We start from the raw sequence: 21,946 nt of genomic DNA on the forward strand, positions 1-21,946 counted from the left end.
ATTTTCATTGACTACCCAGAGTGAAATGAAGATGCACTCTGCTTTGGATTGGAGAGTGGTTGTGGTTGGGGGGATGGGCAGAGAGATCACGGCAACTTTCTCTAAATCCAAGGCTAATTCCACTTTTGCCCTTGTTCACAGGCAGTTCTGTGCTACTCCAATCACTCCAAACACAATGTGTAAAAGCAATTTTTTTGTTTTGCTTTTGTTTCAGGGTCTTTTTCATCTAGTTTTCCTCAGATATTAGGCAAGCTTAGCTCTTATTTCATATTTTTAATAATCACAGTTAATGCTGATCATATACCATACGTATGTGTGTATATATTCATAAACACAGTTTAGAAATTATGTAGGGCTGGGCAAGGTGGCTCAAGCTTGTAATGCCAGCACTTTAGGAGGATGAGGCAGGCGGATCACTTGAGGTCAGGAGTTCGAGACCAGCCTGGCTAACATGGTGAAACCTCCACTCTACTAAAAATACAAAAATTAGCCAGGCATGGTGGTGGGTGCCTGTAATCCCAGCTACTCGGGAGGCTGAGGCAGGGGAATTGCTTGAACCCGGGAGGCGAAGGTTGCAAGTGAGCCAAGATTGTCCCACTGCACTACAGCGTGGGTGACAGAGTGAGACTTTGTCTCAAAAAAAAAAAAAAAAGTCATGTTATTACATCACATACTTGACTCCACCCGCTACTTAGAAGTCAAAGGACTGAGCACATGTACAAACTATCACTCAATAACCCAGAGAAGACCAGCCGTGGCATAAATGACCATCAAGTCTGTTTCAGAATCTCAGCATTATACCAACCTCAGAAACACAAAAAGAACTCCTTGAACAAGATACTAACAGCCTTGAGATGGGGAAGGAATAGGAATTGGTCACTGGTATGAGTCAAAGGGTTCACTATAGTAAACTTCATCCATCACTGTGTATGCATTCTTAAAGCTCTCTCATAGCAATCAAAGCATCAAATATTAGTGCCAAAGAAAGGCTTGATTAAAGTTTTAAAATTGTACATAGTCTTTTGAACTAAGGCTACTCTACTAAAGAAATATAGGCTTTAAAATGAAATCTAAGTCAGTTTTTTAGGAGAGGAGTTTCCCTCACTGGCAGTGCAGGCAATCCTGAACCAAGTGGTCAGGCTGGCACAACCTCCATCTTTGATAGTCTGACCCTATGACCTCGATGGAACATTTCAAGTTCCAGCTTGGTTTCTCCTGAAGAATGTAGTTATCTTAGGGTACCGCAATTGAAACAATCTCCTCTAGTGTTTGAGAATATATTTTCCTGTGGGGTGTAATGTGATAATTTGAACTAATGTAAAATTCATGACATCAAAAAGCTGGAACAATGTGAAAGGAAGAAGAGCAGGCTTGTGATTTGATGGTATTTTAGGTTAACAAGTTTAATGTAATAAAACTCCTGACACAATTTCCACACGATTGATTTGTCCAGCCCACAGCTACTTCACCACACAGTTGCTAATTACATCACTGTGCTGTGTGGTCATTATGTCACCCAGCTGGGAGCACTACGGCCTACCAGCCACTGTTCACTTTTCCAGCTTGCTTTTCCCAAGAAGACAGAACCTGCAGACCACCTACTTCACCAAAAGTCCCTCTGTTCCTCAAGCTTCACAGCTTTTCTCTCATTTATCTTGGTGTCACATCCCAAAGGGCCTGGCTCTGGACTATCTGACTCAGAGTGGCCAAGGAAGGGACTAAGGGTCTGTGCCCAGGAGTTGGCTTCAATCCTGCAGATTCAGAGCAAAGTCACCTGTGTGTTTTATGGTGGATGAACTTCACCACACTCTCCTCCGCTTCTGATCCCTACAATTCCAACACCCAGAGACTCACTCCCTGCTTCCAGCTCTCCATATCTGTGAAATAACCGTGGAAGGACACACACCATCTCTCTCTCTCTGTGTGTGTGTCACACACACATACACACACGAACACACGCGCGCGTTGGGCACTGTGCCTTGGTGCCGTCTTCGGCTCCAAGTTGACTTACTTCAGGAAGTATCTCTGGCCAGTGGCCGTGAAGGTCATCTCCCAGCCCGGGGGCAGCGGCAGCTCGTCGGTCACGTCGTAGGACTGCTGGCGGAGGTGCGCGTGCTGCTGCGCGGGGCTACCCGCAGCACCCGCGCCGGTGCCCAGCTGCAGGGACGCGGGCGACGAGTGCGAGCGGACATGCTGGGCACCCCCAGCCAGTCGAGGCCCCGGGTGGCCGCCCGAAGAGTCGGTGCTGGACTGGCGCGAGTGCGAGCCCGAATCAGGCTCCTTGAAGAAAGACTCCGGCAGGATCTTCTTCCGCCACGAGCTAGGCTTCGGGTTCATGACAGAGTTGAAGAGGGCTTCGAGGTCTGTGTCTAGGTCCTGCGTGACGTGGATCACTTGCTGCCCAGGCGGCGGGAGCGGAGGGGGCGCCGAGGCCGGATTCATCTTCTGCAAAAAGAAGGTCAGATCAGTCTTTTATTTAAAGTCGGAGGAAGTGGGTAAAAGGGTTATAGGGTGAGAGGGCGAGATGGTGGGAGGAAGAATAGAGGGAAAAGGAAACGAGGAGACAGATAATTGCCCGCCTGGAGATCCCAGACACTCAGCGGTGAGACCAGCAGGATGGGGGAGGGGTCCCTCCTGGCCTCGAGAATTATGCAACTTTCTTGAAGCAAAGAAGTTGCCGGGAGGAGGAGAAGGAAGGGCGAGGGGTGGAGGGAGTAACTGCACTCGAGGCTTGCTGAACCGCAGGATGGCAAAGGAAAGGTCGCAGCTTTCCCGGACAGGCAGCCCCCCGAAAGAAGTTCAGCCCGAGCCAACTCCACCACGTCTCGACTCCGGAAGCCTGGGGAGCCTGGAGCCCTGGAGTGGTGCCGGGTGAGCGCGCGAGCTCCAGCGGGCACTACCTGGGCGGGCAGCGAAGCTGAGCCTGAGAGCGAGGCGGCCGCCGTCCCGCCCGAACTTGCCGTCGGGCCTGGGTCGCTCGGGTGAGTCCCGAGATTGCGGAGCTGGAGCCGAGGCTTGGCTGACAAATCCTGACCCGACTCGGTGCCTGGCAGTCTAGGGGCTTCGGCTCTCACATCCCCCGAGCTGGCCTAAGGAGCTCGCGCTGGGCGAAAAGGAGGCGCAGGAGAAGCAGACAGCGCGGCCGCAGCAGCTCCCGGACTGTCCCATAAACAAAGTTTGGAGCAAACTCCCACCCCCAGGAAAGAGGCGGGCCCGAAAGTTGAGCTGTTGAATTATGTATGACCTCCTAGTCCCGAGCCGGCCGGCCCCCGCTCGCCCCTCCTCTTCCTCCTCCTCCTCCTCCCACTCCGGCTCCAGAAAACCCTGGGCGTGATGGGTACTTTACTGGGTAAGAGGAGACGGGTGCCCCCCACCCACTGCTCCCGGCCACGCGGACCTCTCCCGCGGAGCCCTGCATCTGCGTTCCTTTGAGTTTACCACGGACTTGGGGCGGGATCAAAGGGAAAGTGGCCTGAGCCTGTTTCATCAAGGGCTTGTGGACCGAAACCAAGGCCGGGGGTGGCGGAGGGCAAGCGGATGAGGGGCTCAGGCCTAGGAAGGGCCGGTCCTGGACACCGCGCCCTCCCCTGCAGCCAGACGCCGAGGCCGGCAGCACCCGGAGCGCCGCGCTGACCAGCGATTCTGCCCGAAGGCCGGCCCGGGTGCGCCCCGGCGTGGGGAGACTCCAACAAGGCCAGCCTTTCCACGAGAGGCTGCTTAGCTCTTGTGACCATATTTGGTCTGGCGAGGAGGCATCTTGGCTGCCTGGCTCTCAATTGTCTGCTAGAGCACAGACGGTGCCCAGAAAGTGCCTCTGTCACTGGAGATGCGGCTTCGCCAACGGGTGGGTTGTAAACAAACAACTTTCAAACCATTCATCAATCCTTAATTTCCTCTACGGGGGTGACTCAGGCCACTAGGGATTGAGAAGAAACCGGGTCAAAGCTGGGTGCTGGAAGAGAAGAGCAGTTGCGCCCCCCTCCCCCGCAACATCCGTGAGGGTTGTGGGAGGATTGGAATGTCCCTGCCGCCCTCCAGGGAGCCTGGAGCTGGGATGGAACCCGAGCAGGTGGCTAGGAGTAGGGAGGGTGCGCCAATGACCCGAAAAAAGCCACCCACCTTCCCACCGACTAGATCTGGGCGAGGGGTGGAGACCCCCTGCCTCTAGCTAAGGGAAGAAGGTCAAGCCTGGCGAAACAGCTGCGGGAAGTGGGAGGAGGCCTTGCCCTTCAGAGCAGCTCAATTTCTTTTCTCTCTGGTTCCCTTTCCACTGAAGGGAAAGGGTGGGGGGAGATGGCGAGGTAAGCCAAATTCCAGGAAACCCCTACCCCACTCCATTTGATTCAAATAGGAGTTTATTAAGTAAATCAAATGAGACAATGTAAAGCACTTCTCACAGCACCGGGCTGATTACATAAGTGTTAAAACAGAACTGTATGTTCTTCAAGTTCACGTACTGTGCCTTAATTTTTCTTTCTTTCTTTCTTTCTTTCTTTCTTTTTTTTTTTTTTTTTTTTTTTTTTTTTGAGGGAAGTCTCGCTCTTGTCCCCCAGGCTTTAGTGCAATAGCTCTATCTCGGCTCACCGCAACCTCCGCCTTCCGGGTTCAAACAATTCTCCTGCCTCTACCTCCCAAGTAGCTGGGATTAAGGCGCCTGCCACCACCACGCCCAGCTAATTTTTTTATTTTTCAAAAGTAAAGACGGGATTTCACCATGTTGGCCAGGCTAGTCTCAACTTCTGACCTCAGGTGATCCACCTGCCTCGGCCTCCCTAAGTGCTGGGATTACAGGCATGAGCCACTGCGCCCGGCCTCCCTTAATATTTTTATAGGGTAAAATAAAGTCAAAGTTAAAATCTGGAGCTGCCTTGTGTTTTGTTTCATTTAATTTAATTTAGGAGAGCTAAGTCCTTTCTCCCTCACCCAAACACCTTGAAGGAGAAAAGTTTAAGGAAAAGACAAGGCCACTGATAGTTTTGCCTCGGAAAAGGTAGGAGAATGTTGGGGCCACTTCCTGAATGGCTACATCCATACTCAAAACAGAACAACACCCACCAAAGTGAACCACCTCACCTGTTATCTGTACTTGGAGGTGTGCTCCAATTCCAGACTCCTCACAAACTGGAAAAAATTAGGGCCGCCTTAGACGAAGGCAGGCATACATGTATCATCCTTTTTTTTTTGAAATGGATTCTCACTCTATTGCCCAGGCTGGAGTGCAGTGGCATAATCTCCACTCACTGCAACCTCCGCCTCCAGGGTTCAAGCAATTCTCCTGCCTCAGCCTCCCGAATAGCTGGGATTACGGGCACCCACCACCACACGTGGCTAATTTTTGTACTTTTAGTAGAGATGGGGTTTCGTCATGTTAAACAGGATGGTCTCAAACTCCTGATCTCCAGTGATCTGCCTGCCTTGGCCTCCTTAAGTGCTGGGATTACAGGCGTGAGACACCACTCCTGGCCGTGTATCATCTTCAAACGTAAGCAGAGGACAGCTCCTTTCAGGAGCCTTTGAAACCAGATGTTTTCCGTGAAGCAAGTCCTCTGCCCAAGGACTGGCAAAAGGAGAGGGGAAGCTAGTACAGGTCACTCCTTGGAAAGTAGAATATCTGCAAGTTACTCTCAGAAGCCATCACAGTTGCAACAATGGAGGAAATAAGCTATGGAACTAGAGGAAGTGACTGGAACCTAATGATAGTAATTCAGAAGTCACAAGGCTGACTTGATGATTAAAGGATGAAAACTTGAGGCCAGCTATACTCCAGGAAGGTCCTCACCCCAGAAGAAAGGTGAGAATCAGGGTTGGAATTGGATGGGCAGTGAGAATCAGGATTGGAACTGGATGGGCAAGGATGCAGTCTTCGTTTCTTTCCAAGCTTCAAGAAATAGATAGTGCAACAGATGAAGTAGATGTCTGAAACAGAAATTGCCCTTAACACAGGATAACTGAAAAACTCCCAGTTCTCAAATAGCATATAAGATGTAATAGTGAATAATTCAAAAGATTTACTGTTGTCCCAGCCATTCTAACAATAGCTTCAGATTAAATAACATTTACAGGTGTCTTGTATGTATCAGGTACTGCCCATAAGAGGCAGCACAGTGAATAAGTGTATAATTTCTGGACCCCACAGGATTCTAGGTGAAAACACATATTTGTTTTATTTGTTGATATGTGATTTAGAACACAATCTTTGAAGCTGGCTCTACCCGCTACATTATGCCAGTAGCTTAGCATTCCTAAGTCACAGTTTGCTCATTTACAAATTGGAAATAATATTGTGGTAGTCTCTCTGCTACACTGCAGCCTTTCAATGGCCCAGCCTCATGTTATCAATACCGTTATGTAGCCCCTTCCACTTAATCTGGACTGGGCCAGTGATTTGCCTTAACCAGGAAAATGCAGCAGTGAAGTTGTGCCACTTCCCTGCCTTTCCCATCCCATCTCCTAGGAAGGTATAGAAGCTTCCAGTTTGTACTTTTAGGAGACCTGAGCCACTAAGAAGTCCAGTTACCCTGCTGGATAAACCACATGGAGAAGGAAAGGCCCTGAGATACTTGGAGAGCGGGAAAAGTCCTGCTGCCCAGCACCTGAGCTGAGCCCAGCCTCAGCCAACCCCACTAGCTGACTGCAGACACATCAGTGATCACCAATAAGACCAGCAGAGCTGCAGAGCCAAGCCCAGCCCAGATTGCAGAATTGTGAACAAATAAAATGGATGTTGCTTTAAGCCACAAAATATTGCAATGTTTTTGTTTTAAAATGCAGAATGTGCATTCTAAGAATTTAAAAAAATGCAAATAAAGTCTTTTTCTTTTTTTTTTCTTTTTTTTTTTTTTAGACAGGGTTTCACTTTGTTGCCCAGGCTAGAGTGCAATGGCTTAATCTCGGCTCACTGCCCCCTTCACCTCCCAGGTTCAAGTGATTCTTGTGCCTCAGCCTCCTGAGTAGTTGGGACTACAGACATGCACCACCATGCCCGGCTAATTTTTTTAGTAGAGACAGGATTTCATCATGTTGGCCAGGCTGATCTTGAACTCCTAGCCTCAAGTGATCTGCCCACCTTGGCCTCCCAAAGTGCTAGGATTATAGGCTTGAGCCATCATGCCCGGCCACAAATAAAGTTCTTCACACAAAGCCTGCTTAACATACTAAAGCACTCAACAAATATGGCTGTTTTGTCTCATGGAGACCTAAAGATAAGAAAACTGGATCGATGAGTTAGAAAGTATTTTGTCCAAATATATACAATGAAACCATGTAAAAAAAAAAAAAAAAAAAAAATCCTGAGATTCAGCCCAGGGTTTGTAACTCTAGACCAGAGCACATTCTCCAGAGTGCATCCTGTGTGTGGAGTTGCTTCCTGGTATTGCCATTTTAAATCATGTGATACCTTTTGTCTGACTATCTCATAGAGAAACTCCGCAGCTTTTATAAGATAATCAGTTGAGAGCATACTCCTGCTGATAGATATGTAAATCTTTCCATTTGCAAACACTTTCCAACAAAGTCCATTGCCTGCTTCTAAATCCTCCCCTCAACACACTTCCTACTGAAGCTTCTCTTGAGTCATCCGTTTCTCTTCCCTCTCTGTTCACATCCAATCGGTGTCAAGTGCTATTGGTTCTTTCTTCTGGTGTCCCCAAAAATCCATACTTCGCTTCCCACTCTCAGGACAGGACCTTATCTCAAAATGCTTGAAGTGGCCTCCTAACTGGTTTCTCTGCCTCCAGTCTCTGTTTTCTGGTCTCCTTCTTTTATAATGTCATTACCTAGCTCGGAAGTTTTTTTTTAACAACTGTTCACAAGTATATAAGTCAAAGCTATCAATCCAGCACTAAAGGTTTCCCAACACACTGCCATCTTCATAGCTTTCTGACCCTGGTTCTTACATGGACCCCTAATAAAGTGTCTTTCTCCCACTTCAGCCAGGCTCTGACCCAAGCATATTTTGCCTAATTCTTTACTACACTTATCTGAACTCTGCTATTTGAATTCTGCTCAAAATTGTCCTCCAAACTCCATTGACAGGCGTTTAGTAATCTCTCCCTTCTTCCTAAATTCTCCTTGTTCTTGTCTTTTTCACTCTTTCCACATGTAATCAAACATGTAACCAAACACTGCCTTATACTGTTTTTTGAGACAGTGTCTCACTCTGTCGCCCAGGTTGGAGTGCAATGGCACAATCTCAGTTCACTGCAATCTCTGCCTCCCGGGCGGAGGCCGAGATTCTCCTGCCTCAGCCTTTCAAGTAGCTGGGATTACAGGTGCCTGTCATCACGCCTGGCTAATTTTTGTACTTTTAGTAGAGATGGGGTTTCACCATGTTGGCCAGGCTAATCTCGAACTCCCGATCTCAGGTAATCCACCCACCTCGGCCTCGCAAAGTGCTGGGATTACAGATGTGAGTCACCATGTACAGCCTATATTGTATTGTAACATTCACCTCAGAATCTCGTGCCTCCCCAGCTGGATTGTAAATAGTTGCAGGGCTAGAAGCAGCTTAAATTTCTTTATGAGGCCAGGTGCAGTGGCTCACACCTGTAATCCCAGTACTTTGGGAGGCCAAGGCAGGCAGATCACCTGAGGTCAGGAGTTTGAGACCAGCCTGGCCAACATGGTGAAACCCCATCCCTACTAAAAGTACAAAAATTAGCCATGCGTGGTGGTGCGCACCTGCAATCCCAGCTACTTAGGAGGCTGAGGCAGGAGAATTGCTTGAACCCAGCAGGTGGAGGTTGCAGTGAGCTGAGATCATGCCATTGCACTCCAGCCTAGGCAACAGAGCGAGACTCCATCTCAAAAAAAAAAAAATTTCCTTATGAAACTGCTCCTAAGAAGGCCACAATTCCTTGTTGAGAGCATAATGACCCTTAGATGATTTTGCCCATTCCTCTTTCAGCACCCATTAGTGTACTATGAAATTTGTTAGATAATTTCTCACCACTCACTACAATTTCAGCTACTTCTGGACTCAACTCTTTAGCAAGATTGCAAGCTCTTTGAGAACAAGTCTAAGAGAACTTCACTTTCTTTTTGTTTTTCCCATGCCTGACAAAGTGTTCTCCATGCAGGAGTGTTTCGTACATGCCTAGCCCAGTGGATTTTGCCCCTGCTATTCATCTGCCATTTTTGTCTCAGGAAAGCCTCAGCTGCTTTTCTCAGCCCTACTTCTGGGTTGCTGACTTGGTCTGAATGACTGATTCCAGCAAAGATGTACAGTTAGAAACTTGGTGGGGTGGCTAAGTTAAAGGACTGTGGTCCCAGAAGCCCTTGGGGCAGAACCTGCCCTGACTTGCTGAACCAGTATGGAGAAAATTCCCAGAGCCAGGGTTGGGTCGCCATTAGCAACTGAAGAGTAGCAAAACAGACAAGGACCTTGAATAGATAAAGGTTTGAATAATGGGGAGTCCAAAAAACTATAGAATAAGGTTAAACTTTATTTCAACATGAGGATAAGAGTTGACCAGTTCCTTGACAAATCAAACGTGATACTTGCGTTTTCATAATTTACCATATCCCAAGTGTCTAGCACAGTGTCCAGCATGTAGCAAATATGCAAATACCTAAATAAAAAATAATTGGTGCTGCCACTCATTTCTGCATTTACTCTTTCGTTGCCATGCTTCACTTTGTTCTTAATAAATGCATCACTAGCATGATGATAAGGAAGATAATTTTGATGATGATGATGATGATCATGGAAGGCACTATTTTTTTTTTTTTTTTTTCAGACGGAGTTTCACTCCTGTTGCCCAGGCTGGAGTTTAATGGCACCATCTCGGCTCACCGCAACCTCTGCCTCCCGGGTTCAAACGATTCTTCTGCCTTAGCCTCCGGAGTAGCTGGGATTACAGGCACGCGCCATCACGTCTGGCTGATTTTGTATTTTAGTAGAGACGGGGTTTCTCCATGTTGGTCAGGCTGGTCTCGAACTCCCGACCTCAGGTGTGATCCACCCACCTTGGCTTCCCAAAGTGCTGGGATTACAGGCATGAACCACCACGCCCGGCCAGAAGGCACTATCTTTTGTCTGATGTTATCTAGTGCTTTAGTAATGCACTTGAGCTAGAGAAAAAAAGGGATTTTTGATATTTAATCTTTACTTAACTTCAGTACCTTATGTAAGTTATTTATCCTTTAGTATTTTTGCTATCATTTTGGGGCAAGGGACTGGTGGAAATATTTTTAAATGGGAAATAGTAAGTAATAGATATTTTCCTAGAAAATAAAAATACACTTTTGAAAAGGCTTAACAATATACAGTTTGGTTTAGAAGCTATCAAGCCATATTGCAGAGTTGCTCATTGCACCATGATCTATAATAGTGGGAAGTTAGAGAAATTAGAAATTTCCTTTCTTTTTTTTTCTTTTCTTTTTTTTTTTGAGACAGAGTCTTGCTCTGTCACCAGGCTGGAGTGCCGTGGCGTGATCTTGGCTCACTGCAAACTCCGCCTCCCAGGTTCAAGTCATTCTCCTGCCTCAGCCTCCCAAGTAGCTGGGTTTACAGGTGCCCAAAAATTACCATGCCCAGCTAATTTTTATATTTTTAGTAGAGATGGGATTTCACCATGTTGGCCAGGATGGTCTCAATCTCCTTACCTCATGATCCGCCCCCCTCGGCCTCCCAAAGTGCTGGGATTACAGGCATGAGACACTGTGCCCGGCCCAGAAATTTCCTAAATATTTAAGAGGAGAATGGTTGAGTATATCTAACAGCTTAACATATGCAATTAAGTGTTTTATAGTTATTTGAAAGTGTTTATGAAGACAATGTGACAACCTGAAAAATGTTTTTAAGAATTTTTATAATTTTAATGAGAAAAATTCAGAAACAAAGATCTGTGAATACCATCATTATAACTTTGTTCAAAAACATGGAAAAATGAATGAAAAGGTGCTAAAATTATATTTTAAAACTATGTAAAAGTAAAAAGATAAATACTTCTCTTTTTGTGCTTAGATCTGTATATATGTGTAACATGGTAACGGTGAATCATCACTCTCAGAAGTACAAACCATATTATTAGTATTATTTTGGGTGTGATGAGAGAACTAATTAGCAGTGTTTGGGGTAGGGGGAATTTCAAGGTGCTCAATATTATCCTTCCATTCAACAAATACAGTACATATTTTTTGAATATCCATTGTGTGCAAGGCCAGAAGTGATCTTTCAAGCTGAGCTTGGAAGAGTTTGCCACCTGATTAGAACATTTATTGGTTGACAATTTCACTCAACTCCTCCCTTTACCCAAATAAGTCACAGATCTGGTTACACCAGCTGTTTAAGCCACTGCTCTTCCTTGTCTTATTTTTCTTGGTGACAAGAGTCAAGTATATATGAGCTCTACTATTACCTCTCTGTGCATTGTCCAGACACAAGTTAGGACACTTTTCATGCCTGGTCAAAAAAGTTAATTTGTGGTTTGGAGCCAAGGAGAAGACAGCCCTCCAAATCAAAATAAGGTGGAGAGAGGACCTGAGTGTAAGAAAGCCAGTGCCTGTGGGCACCAGTTCAATTCACACATGCTTAAAAATGGCTAAATTTTCTTTAAAAATATATATTTCTAGATAATCTTAGATAAGATAGTAGATTAATTCTCATACAGCATCTGCCACACAATAAATCCTAATTTGACCATATGACTGAAGACATCTCAATCTAGTTATGGTCATTAAAAGCTGTTAGTATTTCAACTAGGGCAATAATAATAAATCATATTTATATAATATTTTACAGACTACAAAACAACTTCACATGTACAGTCACACATGAATCTCATAGTAACCCTGTGAGAATGGGCAGATAAGTCTTACTAGAACTATAGTACAGATAAGAAAACCAAGGTTTAGAAAAGTTTATGTCTTGCCAAAGGCCACTGATTTATAATAAGAGCACCAGGACTCAAACCCTCCAGTATCTCTCAGGCTTTCAAATGATATTTCTTCTACAATTTCCTAACAGAATCAGACTCTTAATTACTTCCTCCTCTGTGAGCATACACAATTCTGCCTTTTCCTTTAAAGAGAGGGAAAGAGAGGCTGTTTTTACAGGCATTTTTCCTCCACTGACTTACAGTATCATTTCACAAATGTTTTGTCATCTAATGGCCATACGATGCACAGAGGCTCCTCAAATTTATATCGAAGCTTAGTTGTCTCCTCCCTCTCATTAAACAAATAAAAACTTACATGTGTTGGAGGTCCTGAAAATTCAATCAAACCCTGATTTTGGAGCGCTTGTGTGTATTAAAGAATCCTTCTGTGATGTGAACCATCATTTCTAATTACTATGGAGCAATGGGTCTCTACTTTTTTTAAGAGTTGTATTCCTGGCCGGGCGCGGTGGCTCAAGCCTGTAATCCCAGCACTTTGGGAGGCCGAGACGGGCAGATCACGAGGTCAGGAGATCGAGACCATCCTGGCTAACACGGTGAAACCCCGTCTCTACTAAAAAATACAAAAATCTAGCCGGGCGAGGTGGCGGGCGCCTGTAGTCCCAGCTACTCGGGAGGCTGAGGCAGGAGAATGGCGTAAACCCGGGAGGCGGAGCTTGCAGTGAGCTGAGATCCGGCCACTGCAGTCCAGCCTGGGCAACAGAGCAAGACTCCGTCTCAAAAAAAAAAAAAAAAGAGTTGTATTCCTAAAATTATTTTGTAAATTGTTCATTTGGAACTCAATGCATTTTGCTATAGGAAAAGAAAGGTCTTACTAATAGGGGGCGGTGGCTTGCGCCTGTAATCCCAGCACTTTGGGACGTCGAGGTGGGCGGATCAGGAAATCAGGAGATCCCGAAATTAGCAGGGCGTGGTGGCGGGCGCCTGTAGTCCCAGTTACTAGGGAGGCTGAGACAGGAGAATAGAGATGGAGCTTGCAGTGAGCGGAGATCACGCCACTGCACTCCAGCCTGGGCGACAGAGTGAGACTCTGTCTCAAAAAAAAAAAAAAAGTATGAAAAAAATCTTACTAATGATGTCTAGGCAACCCAGCATCCCACTATACTCCAAATTCTTGGAAGCCCCCAAGTCTCAGTCTGTCCTCATACTCTGGTTGAGTCCTTCTAGACTTGGAGGTATCACATGAAGCTCTTAACAGCCAAACAACGTTAGAATTACATAGGCACTAACTTAGTGGCTGCACATTGTAGTTCTATTGAATCATCATCTCCCATGTTTTGTGAATGATTTTAGGCAAGAGAAATTTCACAGTTCATTCTGTATATTTCCTCCTACCTGCCATCTGTTTCACCAGAGGGAGAAGAATCTGAAGATATTTGAAAAGAGAATTAAAACGTCTTGATAAGATACCAAAGAAAAAGTGAATGAGAAGACCCCTGAGATTTACCTGTCACCTTCCTAAAAAATTCTGTAACTGCTGTCTGTGAAAGTGTCAATCAAGACTCATCCTTGGTATAGATTGTACAGCCTGGAGTTCAACACTAGAGATGATAATAATTCAGAGTCTGGTTAGTTGGCATTAAATCTATAAAAATAATACTGGTTAATGACTTTTAGGGAAAGAAGCCTCTAGATTTTTAGTTATCCACTTCTCTCATAAGTGTAAAAGACTGCCTTTTTTCCCATTAAATATGACAACTTATATATTTCAGCAAGGAAGGACGAAGTTCTTTGTCTAATCCTGATTTAAATACATTATCATGTGAAAAATCTCTCTCTTCTATCTGCCCTAAGGATAGGTATTTTGGGGTTGTCAAGAGCTGACTCTTGGCCAGGCATGGTGGCTCACGCCTGTAATCTCAGCACTTTGGGAGGCTAAGGCGGGCAGATCACCTGAGGTCAGGAGTTCGAGACCAGCCTGGTCAACATGGTGAAACCCCATCTCTACTAAAAATACAAAAAATTAGCTGGGCATGGTGGCGGGCACCTGTAATCCCAGCTGCTTAGGAGTTAGAATTGCTTGAGCCTGGGAGGGAGAGGTTGCAGTAAGCTGAGATGGCGCCACTGCACTCCAGGCAGGGCAATAGAGCAAGATTGTGTCTCAAAAACAAAAACGAAAAACCTGACTCTTCGTTGCTTCACACCACAACCCAAGGTCTAAAATTTGAACTGTTGAATCCCATTCTTAGAAAAAAATAATTAGTTACCAATGGGGAATGGGGGATCCCTTTTAATAAATTCTCTGACAACACTGAGGCAATAGTTATATTGATTTCTCCACATAAGCTCCCTCAGACACTCCACTCACCAAAAAAAGTCATCTTGGTTTCAAAGCTTTTTTCATTAGTGTTTGAACACCCCACAAAAAGACTGCCACGAAGTCTCTTTCTGTTTGGCTGGAAAGACAAGCATAATCTAGTGGTAAATTTCAACCTTGCTAATGAATCCTCCCTTTGACTTTCTGGTCAGCTTTGCTAAATGAGTAACTTTACAGCCTCCAAAGTAAGCCATTGGTGTGGGAGAGACTTGGCCTTTTTTCACTCAAAATCACCAAAGGCCTTTGTACAGAGTCCAAGTTTTTACCTTTAGTCAGTCTTTTCTATTTCACCACTGCCAGGGGTTTTGTTTTTGTGGAACAAGTAATAAGAACCCCACATATAGGTGTTTTTCTACAAAGGAACCTCCTTTGTGACCACATAATCTTACCAAGGAAAATCCCCAATGAGTTCCTGCACCAGTCCCATTACTCTGCAGCCTGGGCAGCAGTGGGTAGCTAGTCTAGGTACAAGAGTGCTCTTTTCTTTCTGTTATCACATATCCATCTGAACTCAAAAGGGCCTCACTTAAGGAATTTCCATTCTTCTAGAAATGTCATTTCATTTGAACTTGCACTTCTATGGTTTAAAGAAGACAAACACGGTCCCCACTACTAGAGTCCAGTGGGAGGGAAAAGGAAAGGAAACATTAAAAGAAATCCAGGGAAACTCTGAAGGTAAACTTGCCCTTCTGAAAACAGACAAAGGTAGACCTCTGCTTTCCTGCTACAATTTCTAGAAGAAGCAAAACCATCCTGAAACCCCTCTGGAGAGTTCAATTACAGTAAATTGGCCAACAATGATATCTGTATTTATACAGTAAGTATGTTTAATATCTTGTTCAAACTACCAATCAAGAAAAAAATGAATAAAAATAGATGATTACCTGGAAATAACTAGTAAGCATGGTTTATGGGTCAGTTCAGATCCACCAGGAAGCAGATGCCAAGATAGAGTTAGATGAGCAGAGATACATTGGGGAAAATGCCTGTAAAAGTTAAAGAGGAGAAAGAAGGAGAGTAAGCCAGGAGAGTATTCAGATTGCAATACATGTCTGTCAGTAGTGAAGGAGGAGTGTAGGAAGGAGGGCTGGCCAGGAAAAGTCTCAGCCCCGACCAGCCCAGTGCTTCCAAGGCAACAGCTGACCTTTAGGGGCGTCCTGCAATGGGCAGCAATGGCTCAGCTCTAGCACCTAGCTGGGTTCAACCCTTGGTAGACAAGTAACCTTGGCCTTCAGTGTAAATAGTGCGGACAATTTTACAGGTGTGGCTGGTGAAGATATCAGCTCACTGCTGTCCTCACAGTGACTCTATTGAAGAAAGTCCTAAGCATTTACCCATATGGGACATGGCTTTTTTTATCACAGTCCGTACAGACTGCATCACACAGGCTGACTTCTTCATTTTCAGGGTGCAGTTCGTCCAAGGTTGCTGTGGGCCTCTCCTCCTCAGGGGAAACTTAGAAGAGGAAGATTAATGAGACAAACCACAATCCCTACTGCTGTAGTTGGTCTTGAGGCCATAACTGGTATTTATCCTCTTCCTCCTTCACTATCTACTCTTAAGTTTTCCATATCCAGTGCTATCCCCTCTACAGGTGCTGATGTCCAACCTGGTGGTGCCACTCAAACCTTCATTCTGAAGAGGCCCATGCCTTTGGAATCATACCCTTCTCAGATTGTCCATCATAGTTATAACCAGGAAAGTGAGCCCCCAGAGACACCCCAGTGGGTCACCTGGTCATGCACATTCCTCCTTGCCTGCCTTGTGCAACAGTAGTTGTAGCTCTTTCTGTTGCCCAGGGTCATGGATCCCAGCCAGAACAATGATGACTATTCTCTCTTGCTGGTCCCTGGACACAAGAATCTGAAGTGCCTAGGTGGCATTCATAAATTATAGTTCAATAGGACCCTTGCTATATCCCCTAGTGAGAGAGCACGTCTTCTGGGGACTTGGACCTTTAATCCTTCAGAACTCAAAGTTGTGAGGACGGGAAGCACAAAGTTCCCCAGCGGGTCACTGGGAGTGATGGCAGTGGAATCACTCTTCCTTCCACCTTTTTGTTTGTGGACTCATGCACTCTTTCTATTGGTGACACAGAATCATATAAAGGTCTCTGTGATTTAGTCTATGTACTATAACCTGAAGGATGGCACCTCATCCTTGCAGAATATTGCCTACAAGCTGGTGCTTCAGCTATACCTTCACTCTATTAGTGCAGCTAATTCTACATAGCTTACTGTGTAATACATCAGTGGCTCCTATAGCCAAGGGGTCATTTCTGCATCATCTTTGCTGTAAAGCGGCTCTTCTGATCGGATACAATATTGCATAGGATTTCAATCGGGCATTCTGGGAGTTTCCAGATAGTGGTACTGACTGAGACTCTGTGGGCAAGAAAGGCAAACTCATGACCAGAATACATATCTATTCCAGTGTGGACGAACTGGATGGAAGAGAACCATTACAATCAGCCAAGTGGCCATTTGGACTATTCTAGGAATAACATCATATCAGAGGCTCAGTTTCTGTTGTTAGCACGTTGGACATTCAAAAGCAGCATGAACTAGATCAGGGTTAGTAAGTAGAGTCCATGCCATTGGCTCATGTATAGCCTCTGTCTCTGTCACCTTTCATTTCCCTGTCACGTCAATTCATGGTAAATGGCCAAGACTGACTAACATTACTGGCCAAGTCCATTCTGTCTATGTGGTTGTTTAGTGCCTCTTCAATGACAAATACTTTTGAGTGGGAATTTTTTTGTATGTGATACAAAGATCTTTATGCATTATGCCCACTCCCATATATCCATCCAAATGCCTCTCCTTCTGACCATTTTGTCTCCAGTCTTCCAGTCCTTTCCTTTTCAGTACTACTAAACATGAAAGTGTATATATTCTTGTCCAAGCAATCACCTCTTCTCCCACACAAAATGAATGACCAGCTGCAACGCTTGTAGTTCTACCTACTGGGAAGTTTCTGAGCTACTCTCCATTTTTAACTTTCACCCACATATGGAACCAACCAATCCATAAAACAACCCATGATAATTGCATGAACTAATTTTCCTACTAAGTGCCCCCCACCACCTCTATTATCCATCCATCCATCCTATTGAGCCTTTCAATACTTGCCATGGTATTCCAGGGTCCCTACTTCTTTGTTTCTTGTTTGTTTGGTTGGTTGTTTTTTTTTTTTTTTTTTTTTTTTTTTTTGAGACGGAGTTTTGCTCTTTTTGCCCAGGCTGGAGTGCAATGGCACAATCTCAGCTCCCCGCAACCTCCCCCTCCCAGGTTCAAGCGATTCTCCAACCTCAGCCTCCCGAGTAGCTGGGATTATAGGCACCCACCACCAGGTCCTGCTAATTTTTGTATTTTAGTAGAGATGGAGTTTCACCATGTTAGCCAAGCTGTTTCGAACTCCTGAACTCAAGTGATCTGCCTACCTTGGCCTCCCAACGTGCTAGGATTATAGGTGTGAGCCACCACACTCGGCTGTAGCTTTTCTTTTGTCTAACAAGCTGACGGTTTTCACCAGTCATCCTGTCTCATGTTTCAGTGGTGGCTCCATTTCTCTTGCTCTAGATCTTCTCTCCAGTGCTGCTCCTTCATATTTACTAAGTTCCTTGCCTGGAGTAAAATGGGGCTAAGAACAGACTAATTGATGAAAGTCTTGACCTGTATCTAGAGGTCAGGGTTGAGTAATGGGTAGGAAGCTTCCCTACAGCGGCCATTGGTAACAGGAGCCACTAAAGTCACCTGAGGGCTTCGGCTACCATTAGAGTCAAAGCACCTTAGTCCGACCTGTCCAGCCCCATTCTCTTAAGAGTCTCTCTACATGGAGAGGAACTTCAATAACACTAACCAGACTTCTGTTATCTTGATATCATTTTTAGAAGTCTCATGGGTATGGCTGCATGTTCAAGGAAATGAAGACCTACTTCTCCTCACACTGTGAGGGTGACTTCTCCTCATACTGTGAGGGTGACTTCCCTTCATACTGTGAGGTTGTACAGCAGACCTAAGCACAGCAACTATGGAATTCTTGTTGTTCCAGGACTACCATTTTAGAACCTTATTACATTAGAAGTATTTTTAAAGCCAATTATATTAAAATAAGTGTTTCAGGTTATCTATTGCTACAAAACAAGCCACTCCAACCTCAGTGGTATCAAATGATAAAAATAATTGGTTATTATTATCTCTCATGGTCCTGTGGATTGAGCTCAGCTAGGCAGCTGTCTCTCAAGGTCTCTCAGGCAGTTGGTGTCAGATGGAAGCTGGGACTGGAGTCATCTCAAAGGCTTCTTTACTCACATGTCTGGTGGCTGATTCTGGCCGTTGTCTAGGACTGCTGACTGGAACACCTACAAGTAGCCTCCCCATGTGGCCTAGGCTTCCTTGCTGGATGACTGGATGCTGAGAAAATGTCCAGAGAAGGAACCAGGCAGAAGCTCTGTCACTTCTTATGATCTATCCTCTGAAATCACATAGTGTCACTTCCACCACCTTCTGTTGACAGAAAAGCCACAAAGTCCACCCAGGTTCAAGGGGAAGGGATATAGATTCCATCTCTCTCTCTCTTTTTTTTTTTTTTTTTTTTTTTGAGACGGAGTCTCACTCTGTCACCTAGGCTGGAGTGCAGTTGCACAATCTCAGCTCACTGCAACCTCTGCCTCCCAGGTTCAAGTGATTCTCCTGCCTCAAACTCGTAAGTAGCTGGGACTACAGGTGCGTACCACCAGGCCTGGCTAATTTTTTGTATTTTTTAGTAGAGACAGGGCTTCACCATGTTGGCCAGGCTGGTCTCGAACTCCTGACCTCGTGATCCACCCACCTCAGCCTCCCAAAGTGCTGGGATTACAGGCGTGAGCCACTGCGCCCGGCCTAGATTCCATCTCTTAATCAAGAAGGGGCTAGGTCACATGGTAGGATGAGCATGTGGGATGAGAAATACCATTACAGCCTTTTTTGAAAAATATAATGTCACAGTACATTTTTTTCAGTAATATTGAATGGATGGTGACTGAGTGAATACAAGTTATCTTTGTTATCCAAATTTCCAAATTACCAGGGGCTCCACTGAAACATTGTGATATAGGAAAGCAAAAATCACCCTATAATAAAAATATTCCCTAATATGCACTCAAACATCTCTTCCTACTTAACATTGAGAGTGTCTCTGATTATTGGAAGTTGTAAATCTCTATCTACACAATGCAAATAAAAATATAAATCTTGCAAAAGATAAAATATTCCTTTAAATTAATTGTTTTTAGAGAATATTTAGACTCTTTTGTATCTGCTAAACCAATTAACAACCTAAGAAGTAAACAATCAATAAGGATAATCATGTTAGAGGAATTATTTGAAAAACCAAATATTAATAAAGGCCTTAGGGAAAGTCGTTTAAACCCTTTGAGTATTTTTGCATGCATTTTGAGTGAATGTTCTGTATGTTATTAATTTTTACTGGAAAAATTATGTGCCCTTCAAAAAGCGAAAAAAAGGAACACTTGATTTAATTATGGTACATTGGCAGGTCTTGGTGGCTCATGCCTGTAATCCCAACACTTTGGAAGGCTAAAACAGGAGGATCGCTTGAGCCAAGGAATTTGAAACCAGCCTGGGCAACATAGTGAGACCCTGTCTCTTCAAAAATTAAAAAAATTAACCAGGCATGGTGGCTTGTGCCTGTAGTCCCAGCTACTCAGAAGGCTGAGGTGAGAGGATCGCTTGAGCCCAGGAGGTTGAGGCTGCATTGAGCTGTGATTGCCCCACTGTCCAGCCTGGGCAACACACCCTGTCTCAAAACATGAAAAAAATTCAGGGTACATTTTAAGGACTAGCCTATAGTTTCTACAGTAACCTAAATTTTGTCACTTATATTAATACCAGGGGTCCCCAACCCCCCGGGCTCTGGACCAGTACCTGTCCGTGGCCTGTTAGGAAATGGGCCACATAGCAGGAGGTGAGTGGGCACAAGTGAGCATTATTACCACTTGAGTTCCACCTTCTGTCGGATCAGTGGGAGCATTAGATTCTCATAGGAGCACAAACTCTATTGTGAACTGCACATATGAGGGATCTAGGTTGCACTCTCCTTATGAGGATCAAACGCCTGATGATCTGAGGTGAAAGAGTTTTATCCCCAAGCCATCCTCCCCATCCCCTACCCCACCTCCCTGACTCTACCCAGCCCCACTTGCCATCTGTGAAAAAATTGTCTTCCATGAAACCTGTCCCTGGTGCCAAAAAGTTTGGGGACCACCGACTTATACAACAACATTATTTTTATATTTTTTAGTTTAAATTTTCAGAGAAATTCCTAGTCAAACTTCTTCCTGTGAGATTTTGATCTCTTTTTGAGTAGATTTACCGCAGTGGCCTTTTTTCCATCAATTTTGATAAAAGAACCTTCTGTATTATACACAAGCTTTCATCCTTCCCTAGAGAGTTAAGTATGAGCAATGTGATAGTATTGGTGACAGTATTTTCATAGCTGTCTTAGAAAGCCTACCATATCAAGTGAAATTAAACCTGAGATCTTCAAAAGAGTAAAGTTTTTGCCTTCGAAAGTAGATGTTTCTGTAATTATCTGCTAGATATTCTTTCATCAGATGTTTAATGGGCACCTTCTTTCTGGAGGGCAGTGTGCCAAGTACTATGGGAATCACAAAGATGAACAGACTCTGTGATAAATGCATTAATATATACATTTTCATTCAAAGTCACTGTGAAGTATACACCACCGTCTCCACCACTACCACCATCACTAGTGAAACCAACTCCATCACCTCCCTCACCACCCTCATTACCTCCACTTCTGCCACCACCGGCACTACCATCATTATCAACACCACTTATACCGCCTTTGCCACCACCAAAATCACCATCCTCACCTCTACCACAACCACCATTACAATTACCACCACCACCATCACCATCATTTTCATCACCCCCATCACTCTCACCATCACTGGGATCAGCAGCAGCAGCAGCCACATACATCTAACAGTGTAAAACACATTTACTGTGAAAACTGGGTTTAAACAGACAACTTTACCCCAAAGTTATTTGGAAAAACGTATTTCTCATGTGTTGAATTCACTTGTACTTCTCGGTGTACATCCCATATCACATATCACAAGTGATGCATGCCAGTATGCTGAAATTTTCAGACCAGTTCTTCAGCATTTTGACATGCTAGGAGGAAATTTTAGGTTTAAAGGAAATGTTAAAACTACTTATTCCAACTCTCATTTTTTAGGTGAAGAAGATGAGGCAAGGCCGGGCGCGGTGGCTCAAGCCTGTAATCCCAGCACTTTGGGAGGCCGAGACGGGCGGATCACGAGGTCAGGAGATCAAGACCATCCTGGTTAACATGGTGAAACCCCGTCTCTACCAAAAAATAGAAAAAATTAGCCTGGCATGGTGGCGGGCGCCAGTAGTCTCAGCTACTAGGGAGGCTGAGGCAAGAGAATGGCGTGAACCCGGGAGGTGGAGCTTGCAGTGAGCCAAGATCATGCCACTGCTCTCCAGCCTGGGCAACAGAGCCAGACTCCGTCTCAAAAAAAAGAAAAGAAAATGAGGCAAGAGGTGAAGTGACTTGTCCAGGGCCACATGAGTAGACAGCAACAGATGAAAAAGGAAGTCAATTCTCTTTATTTACTCACTGCCCAGGAGCTTCCTCTCTCCAGCCACTGGACTCCTACTGCAGCAGGACCAGCTAA

General features: G+C 44.9%; 1 protein-coding gene and 2 long non-coding RNA genes across 3 annotated transcripts in view; 1 reads left to right on the plus strand and 2 right to left on the minus strand.

Moving 5' to 3' along the window:
• The window catches only part of WWTR1 (WW domain containing transcription regulator 1), a 143,051-nt gene extending 139,890 nt beyond the window's left edge, over nt 1-3,161 (minus strand). The window contains exons 1-2 of the mRNA XM_015131788.3: nt 2,901-3,161; nt 2,012-2,445 (exon numbers count right to left, since the gene is read on the minus strand). Of these exons, the coding sequence (XP_014987274.1) occupies nt 2,012-2,442 (431 nt within the window). The 5' untranslated portion in view covers nt 2,443-2,445; nt 2,901-3,161. The remainder of the gene's footprint in view (nt 1-2,011; nt 2,446-2,900) is intronic.
• LOC144339039 (uncharacterized) lies at nt 2,746-4,860 on the plus strand. The gene is made up of 2 exons (XR_013413597.1): nt 2,746-3,844; nt 4,554-4,860. It is a non-coding gene; the product is annotated as an uncharacterized LOC144339039 (long non-coding RNA).
• Nucleotides 4,861-9,425: 4,565 nt separating this feature from the next.
• LOC114676277 (uncharacterized) lies at nt 9,426-18,725 on the minus strand. Its single transcript, XR_003727155.2, has 4 exons — nt 18,531-18,725; nt 15,102-15,203; nt 14,209-14,296; nt 9,426-10,071 (listed from the first exon to the last, which is right to left on the minus strand). It is a non-coding gene; the product is annotated as an uncharacterized LOC114676277 (long non-coding RNA).
• Nucleotides 18,726-21,946: the final 3,221 nt, after the last annotated feature.

The sequence above is a fragment of the Macaca mulatta genome, chromosome 2, assembly GCF_049350105.2.
Source record: "Macaca mulatta isolate MMU2019108-1 chromosome 2, T2T-MMU8v2.0, whole genome shotgun sequence".
Classification (NCBI taxonomy): Eukaryota; Metazoa; Chordata; class Mammalia; order Primates; family Cercopithecidae; genus Macaca; species Macaca mulatta.